Source organism: Onychostoma macrolepis, chromosome 23 (assembly GCF_012432095.1).
Source record: "Onychostoma macrolepis isolate SWU-2019 chromosome 23, ASM1243209v1, whole genome shotgun sequence".
NCBI lineage: Eukaryota > Metazoa > Chordata > Actinopteri > Cypriniformes > Cyprinidae > Onychostoma > Onychostoma macrolepis.
In genome coordinates, this window is record NC_081177.1 from 2,537,538 (window position 1) to 2,549,882 (window position 12,345).

The window sequence follows — 12,345 nt, forward strand, 5'->3', positions numbered from 1 at the left end:
ACATGACTACATCAAACTTCTCAAAATCAAATGTGCTTTTATCTACACATACAACAATATAACACTCCTATAATACATTGATAACAGTGAAACCAGCTTCACATACATTTCAATAGAAAACAAACAGCTGGATGTTACAAGGTGATGTGTGAATTCAGTCCGAAATAACCGTTTTCATACAGCTCTCCTCCTTTAAACAACTATTGCTTTGCCCACTAGTACAACGTCTTCTACTTATAATTGCATGTCAACCAACTACGTATAATACAAAATACTCTACATATTCTTTCCTAAATGCCTTAAATCAGCATATAATCTACTCTGCTGTTTCTCTTTTGTATATTTACATACACTTCATCTCCAAACTTTCTACATACATGCTACTCATCACAATCACAGACTCCATGTGAACATCCAGATCAGTCTGTGTCCTCATCAGAGCCATGTGTCCTGCAGCACAAACACACCAACGTGACATTAAAACATAAAAACTACAGAATTACAACACAGCTACACAATATAGAAAAGACAAAAAAAATGTATACATCAATACAATAAAGAAATCAGTCAAAAATACACCAATAAATTAATAGATAGAATTTTTTTCCTTTTTACTTTACAAAGACCTAAGAGCTACATTTTTCCACAACATTCATATTCACAGATTCTGAAAGTAAATGGCTAATTTTGCACTTCCTATCCCCAAATCAACACACCTGAAGACAAATCTACTTCAGTTTGCAGCTACAAATTACATTCACACTCTGATCATTTCTGAAAAACAGTTCTTGCATGTAACTAATGCATTCATGGTGTGTGGTTTGCTGACCTGCGTGAGCAGCAGCAGGGCATCACACATCCACCGCCGCCGCTGCTCATCCACACTGAAGCGGCCCGATTCTGGAGGATCCTTACACTGCATGATGAACGCCTGCAGATCCGACACGGGCTCCCCGTCCAGCTGCTGATGCTGAGACACACAGACATCCTCACTCACACGTCACTCATCATTTTACTGTTTACAATTACTGTCCATTGTATGGATTGCAAAAAATATCTTCCTCTGTATTTTTGATATCCAACATAAATATTTAAACATCATTAGATCAGATGCGAATGCAACATGTCTTGGAAACAATTAACACATTTAGCTGGTTTGTGCTAAAAACATCAACAAATATCTGTCAATGGCGAATAAAAAAAATTATTTGCCCTTTCAATTGCATAGGAACAAGACAAATGACAAGTATATCTACTGCAAAATGTATTACAATGTCATAAATCTGTCAATTTTATAACAAATGAATGGAAATTGCTTGTAAGTTGTGTTGCTATACAACTCATTGTGTTTCTTCTTACACGTTTACATTTAGCGAATATACTGATGTATTGTGTTCCCTTCAGTTTAAAAAAAGTCTCTAAAAACATATTACAGTAGTCAGCATTTGAAGTGGATCATCAGAAAAGTTCAAGGTTTTTCTACGACAAGAACACATTTTGGTTTTAGGTTTTAGGAAAGGTTTTGATCCACTTCGAATGTTGACTAGTGCACCTTCACCAAACATGCAGAAACCTGTTTGAAACAATTCACACTTACAAATTGCTAGTAAATTTCACTATTCGTTAAAAGGAAGCAGCAACACATTGCATTAAACATGACATTTTGACATCGAAAGACATGCATACTTTCATTTACAGCTTCACAAAGCTTACAGTGTAGCAACACTTCACAGTTCAGCAAGCTGAATAAACTTTGATCGTATCTCATAAACCGGTTACAGTAAAACACAGTCATTCCAGCACACGAGCGAGTGTGACGTGTGTTTCTCTCCTCGCTCACCTTGATGGTGTCGTACGTGTCGGTGATGAGCGTGATGAACAGACTGAGCACCATGTAGATGAACAGAGACACAAACGTGTAGAGATACAGGCGGCTGAAGAGCCACACCACGTCACTCTTCTGCTGCATGTTCTTGAAGGTGGCGAACATGTCGTCGCCGTTGATGAGGGAAAACAGACTCTCGGAAACAACGTTCAGCGTCCGGAACTGATGGACAACACAAACATACAGCTGAGGAAGCCATGCATTTCACATTTCACACAGTAAATGATGTACATTATTCACCTGCTGGCTTATTAACTCTTTACATCACACATGAAAAAAAGATGGATCAGTGTCATTTTAGCATTCATTATTATATAATAATATACTATACAAAATGACACCGTATTATACACTATAAAAATATTTGGAATTATCTTTTTTTTTTTTTTACAGGTTCTGTTTTTCAGTCATTAAGTTTTAGTAATTTGGGCTTTTTTTTTTTTCAATTCTACACTACTTTTTCCTTTTGCCATTTAGATTTTTTATTACTTTTCATATCTATCTATCTATCTATATCTATATCTATCTATATCTATCTATATCTATCTATATCTATATATATATATATATATATATATATATATATATATATATATATATATATATATATATATATATATATATTTTTGCCAATACCATATTTTATAGAAGGTGATTTCTGCCACAGGATAAAAATATTAATTATTTCTTACTTTTTTACTCACAATTCTACGTTTATATCTTGCAATTCAGGCTTTTTTCTCTCTCATGTGAAACTTTATTTCTCACATTTTTAAGTTTATATCTTTAAACTATAATTTTTTTCTTCCTCTGATTTGTGAGATATAAATTTGCAATTGCAAAATTAAATACAATTAAAAAAAAAAATCAAATGAATACATTTTTAACAGTTTAAACAATTATTTTCAGTGTGCACATTAACGGGCAAGTAAATAAATAAAAATCAAATAAATGAAGAAAATTTATTATCATTTATTTGTTTGTTTGTTAATTAATGAATAGCATGACTACTATAATGGTGTAGTGAAGTGTGGTGACATGCCTTGGTGTGGTAGGGTCCCAGTACGATCCATCCACAGAAACAGTAGCCGAGGTAAATCATGGCAGCGCAGCAGGTGAAGCGGATGACGTTCGGTAACGCCACTCGCAGAGTGATGATGAGAATCTGAGCAGAGGAAATAAAACACAGCCAGTTACATGTTACAGTCAACAGAGGGAGCAAACACCAAAAAAAACACTGCTGTTCTTTCTCAGTATTTTCGTCTTGTTTTCCAGTGAAATATCTAAAGATTCTTCAATCACCATAAATTTACTTGATAAACAAAGAGTCATATTTTCTGTGCAATTGATCAAAATTTAGTTTTTCTTTCAAATAAGAACAAATCTCTGCCGATGGGGTTCAGAAAACTCAACTTCATTCAAAGGGAAGAACAACTTTTCATTCCCCGTTGACAAATATTTGCTAATTTTAAGCATAAACTCACAATTTTCTCTGAAAACAGTAAATGATCTATCTTAATTTTGCATCTCAAGTAAATGAATCTTGATTTAAGGATGTTTAGGTATTTGTACTGGAAAACAAGACATCGGTATCATTAATGCCACGGCTACGGCAATTTAAGACTTTCTGCTCGGATTTCAGACTACAGAAACCCTCAAAAAACTACATCCGCTGTTGCGCTTTTCCTACGGCTAAACCGAAATATTCAAATGTATAATAATAAATATAAAATTAAAGTAATAAGAATAATAATTTCATTTTTATATCAAAACTACTAAATATTTATAAACAAAAATACAATAAAAACAATAAATAAATAAAAAAATTAAATATTCACCTCTATAAGCTCTTAAATACTAGCTAAAATAAAACAGGTCATTTGTGTAGATTTAACTACGTAACTACTTATAAATGTTTAAAATCCTGCCATTTTGCTTGTTTTATAAAGTTGAAAAACTACTAACATTACAACTTAATTAGCAGTTTGACAAAAAAATAAACATTTTTAGTTCTAAAAAAAACAAAACAAATTATAGTAGTTCAGATGTGATGTGAACACAACATAACTACATTTCCTTCAATCTCACATTTTTCTTAATAATATAATACTCAATCAAATGATGGATGTCAGCGCTCTTGTTGCAGAAACGCCCAAACCAGAGCATGTGTAACTCGCTCTCTCCTGCTGGATGCGATTAGTGAGAGCATTGTCGTACGTTGTATTTTTTGAAGTATCCCATGTAGCGTAAGACGCCGATCCAGACGAGCATGGTGCCGGTGCCCAGCAGGATACTGCACAGATCGTAACTCGCCACGGCCTGAGAGACCACAGAGCCAACGCTCGTTACCACACAACTGACACAAACACCGTAAAAGAGTCATTTCACTGAATTCAAATCAGAAAATCTTCAGACTGCTCATGTATTACATTCAAATATTATCTATTTGATTTTAACAATTACAACAAAAATGTATTTTATAAATATGCTATATGACATATTAATATCGTATGGATGCACTACCGTTCAAACATTTGGAGTCTATAAGATCTTTTATTGTTTTTGAAAGAAGTCTCTTCTACTCACCAAAGCTGCATTTATGTGATCAAAAATAAAGTAAACATTTGGGGTCGGTAAGATTACTTATGAAAAAAAAGGTTTTATTTAGCAAGAACACATTAAACTGATCAAAAGTGACAAGAAAGACATTTATACTGTCACAGTATATTTCAATTTCAAATAAATGCTGTTCTTTCGAACTTTCTAATCATCTGTGAATCCTGAAAAATAAAATGCATCACGGTTTCCACAAAAATATTGGGAAGCATTTTCAACACTGATAACAATCTGAATTGTTTCTCGAGCAGCAAATCAGCATGTCAGAATGATTTCTGAAGATCATGTGACTCTGAAGACTGGAGTAATGATGCTGAAAATTCAGCTGCGCATCACAGAAATAAATTACAGTTTAACAGATATTCACATAGAAAACAGCTCTTTTATATTGAAATAATATTTCACAATTTTTACTGCATTTTTGATCACATAAATGCAGCCTTGGTGAGCAGAAGAGACAGAAGGATCATCACAAAAATCTTATAGACTCCAAACTGTTGAACGGTTGTGTACATACACAGATAAAATCACCAACAGAGGGCACTAACTGACAAAATTGTATGTGGTCAATAATGACTATAATTCACACATATTACAGTACTGTGATGTTCCACACTTTTACACAGCAATTATCTGCTGATTTGACTCGCACCTTCAGCTGGATGATGATCTTCAGCAGAGAGCCTGTGATGGTCAGAACGTCACTAACGATGATGAGGATGTACCAGCCGTTAATGAACTCCATACGGTCAGAGAAGGACACACGTTTGCCATAATGAATGGAGAAGAATTCTGTATATTCCTGCAGAACAGATTGACATGTTATTACTGGGGGAATTCTGATTGACTGCATACAAATGAAAGCATCATAAAAGTTTTCCATACAACTCATAAAAAAATAACATTTCAGATTTATGTTTTATACTTGCATATCAAATTTCCATCCATTTGGATTATACATTTTAACCCAAAAACGAATAAACTTAGTGTGATGCATATTTGTCAATCATACATAAAACGGTCAGATTTCTGCACTCCAAAAAACCAGCATTTGTTTATTTTTATCAATTTGATTTTGATTTTTATTTATTTATTTATTTTTAAATGATCAGATTTTCAAAATGCATTTATTCAAATTGCTTAGAATCTACATAAATACATTATATTTATAACAACATTTATATTTGTTTAGTTAAGTATGAACTGTTAAAATATGGCTAGTTGTGGAAAAAGCAATATTCAATTACTCAAAATGATTTAAACATATTGGATTTAGTGATGATAAATATATAAAGCTGGTTATTGTGCATTTAAAACACATACAGTTTATTAGTACTATTAGAGAAATCTCACCGGTTTCATTCATGCATGACAGAACTAATAAATTTAATGTGATGTATGTTTGTCAATGTTAAAACTGTGTAACCCAAATGCATGGAAACTCTATATGCAGCTCAAATACATAGCCTAAATCTTAACGCCTAAATATTTTTTCAGTGTGCCTTATATTCGAAGCCTTATATTAAACATCACATGACTTCAGAGGACTACGAATATAAACTTTTATGGCTTGTTTTGGAACGTGACCATATAAATCACCGTCCACTTTCATTGTACTGAAAACAGCAGCTCAGACATTCCAACAGGTTTTTTGTGTGTAACAGTGAAAAAAAGTGTTTTTTGTTTGTTTTTTTCCATCTAAATAATTAATTGCACAAACACCACTGAATGAAGGAGCACAGCACAGCACACATAAACTCACAAACTGCAGCTGAACTCCAGCTTTGACCGAGCGCATGCAGAGCAGCAGCGACAGCACGAGAATCAGAATGACCATCACGTCAAACAGAACCAGCATGTACATGTTCCTCGGGGCTACAGACAGAAAGAAAAAAAAACATTCACGAATGCTTCATGTCAATCTTCAGTGAATCTTTTTTATGACAACAGACTACAAGGAAAACCTTTTTTTTCATGCACTGTTCAGTTATGATATGCTTTCCATAACATGTCTTCTTTTAGACTAGTGGAAAGAAAGCATCCTAAATATACAGTTATACATCTAAATATACATTTTTGTCTAAATGAATAAATGTAAACATAAATATACATTTAAGTGTTTATTTTATTGCACTTTATCTATCTGCGTTTGTACACTTCAATTACAATACATATCTTTGAAGAGTTTTTCCTCCACTTCAGCAGCACTTACACACACCAAACTTAGCAGTTTTATTCCTCTCTATATTCTGAAGGTTTTTACTGAAGGGTTTGTTCATATATCATTCACACTGATTTATATAATATTTTATTCCTAAGAACATTGTGAAAATGTATTTTTCTGGCTGTTGACAGTGTTTTCTGATTTATGGAGCGATAAAAAAAGAAATCCAAATTCCCTTCTGTAATAATCTTTAACTCTAATATGTCAAAAAATTCAAAGAAGAATTTTGAACCTGGCTTTAACCGACGTTCAGATTTATCTTCTGGACGTTTATGTAATTTAGCGTATATTTAATTAGATAATGCCTCATTTGCACATTTATTTAAACATAATATTTCAGAAACCTTGTAATACAAAATTTTTTTGCAATTCTTAAAGTAATCAATCAGCTGGAGAAGTAGATGATATTTATTTGATAAATCTTTTACACTATTCACCTGTGCTGTCTTGCCTTATGATCACAATGCTGTTAGTCAGATTTCTGATCACAATCAAATACATTTTACATTACACTTGTTCGGTTGAAGCAAATGTTCATTTTTGTCAATTTAAAAAACAAGCTTTTTAACTCTTTCCATCCTGTTCATTTTCTTTTCATTGTGTAATTCAAGTCATGATTATTAAAGCAGAAGCATCTTGGCCAAAGCAAATTTCTGCAAGTCTGCTATAGAACGGTTCATAGAAATACTTCCTTAAATGACAACACATTCATTTATTAAAAGTAAAAGATTAAGGGTTTTGCACAACAGAAATGACTCTTAGAAGGATTTGTAAACAGTGGAGACTCATGAGAAATGCTCACATGCACCAGTCACGCTCCAGACTCTGCATTCATAGATGTGCACGTCATTGTCCAGGTCAATCGTGATTCTACCGCTGTGGGCCTTGTTGTCAAAGGTGACCTGCTCATGGAAATAAAATTTTAAAAAAACTATAATTTATAGCTTTATCTTTGACTACCAATCAGAAGCTTGGGGTCTGTAAGGTTTGATGTTTCTAAAAGAATTCTCTTCTGCTCACCAAAGCAGCATTTTTTTAAAATCAAAAATACAGTAAAACAGTAATATTGTGTAATATTATTACAGTTTAAATTAGCTGTTTTCTGTGAACATATATTAAAATGTAATTTATTTCTGTGATGCGCAGCTGAATTTTCAGCATCATTACTCCAGTCTTCAGTGTCACATGATCTTCAGAAATCATTCTAATATGCTGCTCAAGAATAAAAAAAAAAGTATTTATCCAGGATGCATTAAATAGATTGAAAGTGCCAGTAAAGACATTTATAATGTTACAAAAGATTTCTATTTCAAATAAATGCTGTTCTTTTGAACTTTCTATTCATCTGTGAATCCTGAAAAATAAAATGTTTCACCATTTCCACAAAAATATTGGGCGGCACGACTGTTTTCAACATTGATAATAATCAGAAATGTTTCTTGAGCAGCAAATCAGCATATTAGAATGATTTCTGAAGATCATGTGACACTGAAGACTGGAGTAATGATGCTGAAAATCACAGAAATAAATTACAGTTTAACAGATATTCACATAGAAAACAGCTCTTTTATATTGTAATAATACTTCTCAGTTTTTACAATATTTTGATCAAATAAATGCAGCTTTGGTGAGCAGAAGGGACTTCTTTGAAAAACATTACAAATTTGTAATGATTCCAAACATTTGACCGGTCAAGTTAGTCATAAGAGGGTGACGATCATGTGTTCAGCCAGGGAAAAACCTGCTAACTTTTCCAGCTGAGAATCCTTCCCTTTTCATCCCACTCATAGGTTTAAAAATATAAGAGGAAATGGAAACAAATGTCATAGATGACCCATAATGCACTGAGAGACATACCATAATGTCGAAGACGTAACAGTCCGGAAGCTCGTGATACTCAACCGTCTCCAGGTTAATGGCTTTCAGAGTGAAATTTACAGTCACCGTCAATAACCTGAAGAACACAAACACACAAACTGATTCAACAAAATACATCAGTGCCTTTTCTAAAGATCTCTACAATTTTACGTGCAATATTCACATTATTTGTGTCATACAGCATCTATAATATATAGGACACACCTCTCAAAGTGCAGAGTAAAGTTCAGCGGGTTTGTTGTTAAAGTTGAGAAGGGAGGTACTGGATAAATCTGCAAACACTCTGAAAGAAACCAACACAAGATCAGCTGTGCAGCTACATGTGCAGCGCCACTGCAAAGCCAAGGTTTTCTGAGCATGGACTCATCATGACACACGCACGTCACCTTCATCCACCTGAGCATCAATGTTAAAGGTCTCGTTGGCTGGTGAGATGCTGGCGTTGCGGTAGAACTGCTGGCAGATGGTGAGCGGAGTGTAAACATCACCTTCCTTCTCATATTGATGGTTGCCCAACGTTATGCTTGGCAACATCAGAAACTGTGAGGCAAAATAAGACCTGTTCTGAACTGTTTTTGTTTTTTGGAGGAACTTTGAAAGGCCAGTTTGAAGATACATATCTTTAGCCTTGACATCAAGTATCTACATATATGTATATAAGGATCTACACACGATGAAAATGGCATGATATGTATAATTTATATACTCTATAACATGCTATTTAATATACACTTGTGCAATTTATAATGTTCTTTTGTGCACCTTTGAATATAAATATTTATATACATTTCTGCATCTTTTGTGCACTTTAAATAATAATATGTATAAACATTTTTGCATCTTTTGTGCAATTTTTACATAAATATATATTTTTTAATTTTTTTGCATCTTTTGTGCGCTTTTAAATATAACTTTATATAACATGACATTTAAAATACATTTTGCATATTTTTGCACTTTTACATTTAAATATTTACATAGATTTTTGCATCTTTTGTTCACTTTTAAATATAAATATGTATATATTTAACAGATCATTGGAACACAATTTTACAAGAAAATTATATTTCAGTCTTTTTACTTCAGTGTGTTATGTGCCGTTTCTTTGTAATTATTTGTGAAATTTACTAGCAATATTTAAGCAAAGATTGTTTCAAAGAAAATCCTACACCATTTTTTTTTTTTTAGCTTTTTTTGCAGTTTAAAATATAATTTAGCATTTTTTGTGCATTTATAGACATAAATATATATAAAATACATTTTTTAAATACATTTTTGCATCTTTTATGTACTGTAAATAGTGCTATCAAACGATTAATCGCATCCAAAATAAAGGTTTTTGTTTATATATGCGTGTACTGTATATTTTTATTACATGCATGTATATATTTAAGAAAAATATGTTACATTTATACATTAAATATATTTATATATTATATAAATTATAAGAATATAAATATTTTCAAATTATATACTGTATGTGTGTGTATTTATATATGCATAATAAACATACACACTACACAAACATATATAATGTAAACAAAAGCTTATTTTGGATGCGATTAATCGTTTGACAGCACTAAAATATTTATATACGACTTTTAATCACATCTGTACAATTTAATCAAATCCTTTGCGCACTTTTAGATATAAGTGGTTATATATGGAATGCAATTTCAAATACACTTCTGCAAATCATATGTGAATTATACTTTGTAGCTAGTTACTCTTCTACCAGAAAGCCATGAGTTTCAGAAGAAAGATCTCAGATCAATCACACATCATCTGAACACTCACCTGCTTCACGGTGTAGGCGATGTGCATGTAGACGTCATGCTGCGTGTAAATGGCGTAAGTATCGGTGCTGCTGTCGGTGAAGCTCTTCAGGAACAGATGTCTGAATGCCATTAGATTCTCCTCTTTAAACTGAACCACCATCTGATTACTGAGACCAAACAACACCAGCTACACACACACACACACAAAGAGAGCTTTCACCAATTTATTCTGTTTGGACCAACATTTCTGGCTGTGATTCCTCCTCCTGTCGTGATACCTGTACGGTGACCACAGCGATTTTGATGATCTGCAGTATCAGTTTCCAGGGTTTTCTTCCACGAGCTTTGTACTTGTCGCAGGGGTTCATGAAGAAATACTTGAGCTTCCTCCTGAACTTCTCCTGCTCCAGGTGAGCGGACCAGTGGACGGCTCTGTTGCCGTTGGGATCGTTTATGCATAAATAGGCCTCGCTGGAGTCGTCCATGTCTGAAAAACCAACACGATCACCTGCATTAAAACCCATCATTCACATTTATTAGTTTAGGAGATATATTCTTACCTGAGGAAACTATGATAAAATGCAAAGTTGTTTGTATGCTTGGAATCTAAGATTGGAGTGAGGATGGATCAGGGTTACTATAGTTAAAAGTTAAAACTTACAGTACTAAAATAAATAAATGAAATTAACAGAAATCTATATAGACATTAAAAAAACTAATTTAAAACAATGAAAAAAAAAAAAAAACATTTACTACAAAATTACAGTGGAAACAGAAAATATAAAAATTAATTAGATTTTTTGTGTGTGTGTGTGTGTGTGTGTGTGTGTGTGTGTGTGTGTGTGTTTGAAGTGGATCAAAACCTTTCATCAAAGTTGTCCTAAAACCTAAATGCACTCTTAGGACAAATTTGATTAGCTTTTTTGATCAGTGTTATATTTACTTATTATTAAATAAGTTATATATTTCATCAAAATATATCTGACATATATCGAATTTTATATATGATGGAAAAGTTCTGTATTATTTTCATAAAATATGCATTATATGTTTTATAGGTAATAGCGTAAATGTTTTATGTTGTTACATGTGGTTAAAACCTAAATGCATCTGGCATTGTCTATTTTTAAATGTTTACAAAAGAAAAATCAAAATCAGGATGCAAAAATTCATTCATGCAGGAAACCACCAATATTTAGCCTGTGTTATTCTTCCATTATATATCAGCATATACAAATCCTGTTGTATTCACAGCCATCTTAAAATCAGCAGACAACAAAGAGAAAATCTGTTTTATCAGTTTCATAAAAAGTTTCTAAAACTTCACGCCCATATTCTTGGGTTTTATTCTACTAAGCCATGGTTTCTGTGAAGAGAGAAACTCCTGACAGTATTAATAGAGAAATCAAAGACGTGCAGTAATGTGGCTCTTCCACTTCTCAAAGGCTGATGGACTGAATCCAGATCAGATGTCACTGATGAATTGACCCACATTCCTGACTGTAATTATGTTATGTCACATGACTCTCATGTGACTCCATCACACCTGTGCCATCACAAACTACAATCACACCTTGTGATGCCAGTTTCTCAAGGAAAACATGGGGTTTTTCTCATGAATAAGGTTTTTTTTCTTATTTAAAGAGCATCTGATGCGTTTTATAATCAAACATCACCAGCAAAACCCAAACCTATGCAGCTTTTCAATGTAGTTTAGTCAAATAGGTTAATAAAATCATAATGCAGAGTAATGAAACACACATCAGTAACTCACCAGGAGGTCAAAATCATCAATTAGTTCTCAATCAGGAGCTTAAGTTGTCATCAGAAGAGCACATTTATGTCTTTAATCCCAACTAACTTCCATAAAGTCCACAAAAACATGAAGCCAATCCGAATTAAAGCCCATTTCAACTGAAAAGTGCCGCGTTGTGCATCAGACGCGCTCTGTGCTGACAGTGAAC

At 33.1% G+C, this 12,345-nt stretch overlaps 1 protein-coding gene across 3 annotated transcripts; it reads right to left on the minus strand.

Moving 5' to 3' along the window:
* Positions 1 to 54: 54 nt before the first annotated feature.
* Positions 55 to 12,315, minus strand: mcoln3b (mucolipin TRP cation channel 3b). Of its 3 annotated transcripts, none has more exons than XM_058763326.1 (14): positions 12,156 to 12,314; positions 10,660 to 10,889; positions 10,401 to 10,568; positions 8,990 to 9,143; positions 8,808 to 8,886; positions 8,583 to 8,679; positions 7,528 to 7,627; positions 6,264 to 6,376; positions 5,154 to 5,303; positions 4,103 to 4,204; positions 2,928 to 3,050; positions 1,841 to 2,047; positions 830 to 970; positions 55 to 450 (listed from the first exon to the last, which is right to left on the minus strand). In XM_058763326.1, the coding sequence occupies exons 2-14, from the start codon at positions 10,864 to 10,866 to the stop codon at positions 436 to 438; spliced, it is 1,656 nt and encodes a 551-aa protein (XP_058619309.1). In that variant the 5' UTR covers positions 10,867 to 10,889; positions 12,156 to 12,314; the 3' UTR covers positions 55 to 435. The 3 variants fall into 3 exon arrangements, with proteins under 3 accessions (XP_058619309.1, XP_058619310.1, XP_058619308.1); XM_058763327.1 differs by lacking the exon at positions 12,156 to 12,314 and adding an exon at positions 10,942 to 10,955 and having other exon boundaries at positions 10,660 to 10,868; XM_058763325.1 differs by having other exon boundaries at positions 56 to 450; positions 10,660 to 10,868; positions 12,156 to 12,315.
* Positions 12,316 to 12,345: the final 30 nt, after the last annotated feature.

Bases quoted from the DNA above. Each gene is read 5' to 3' on its own strand.
- mcoln3b (XM_058763326.1), bottom strand. From the start codon at position 10,866: ATGGACGACTCCAGCGAGGCCTATTTATGCATAAACGATCCCAACGGC. The intron at 6,377-7,527 runs GTGAGCATTTCT...TTCTGTCTGTAG, and splicing joins CTGGAGCGTGACTGGTGCAT to CCCCGAGGAACATGTACATG. The intron at 5,304-6,263 runs GTGAGTTTATGT...TCTGTTCTGCAG, and splicing joins CTGGAGTTCAGCTGCAGTTT to GAATATACAGAATTCTTCTC.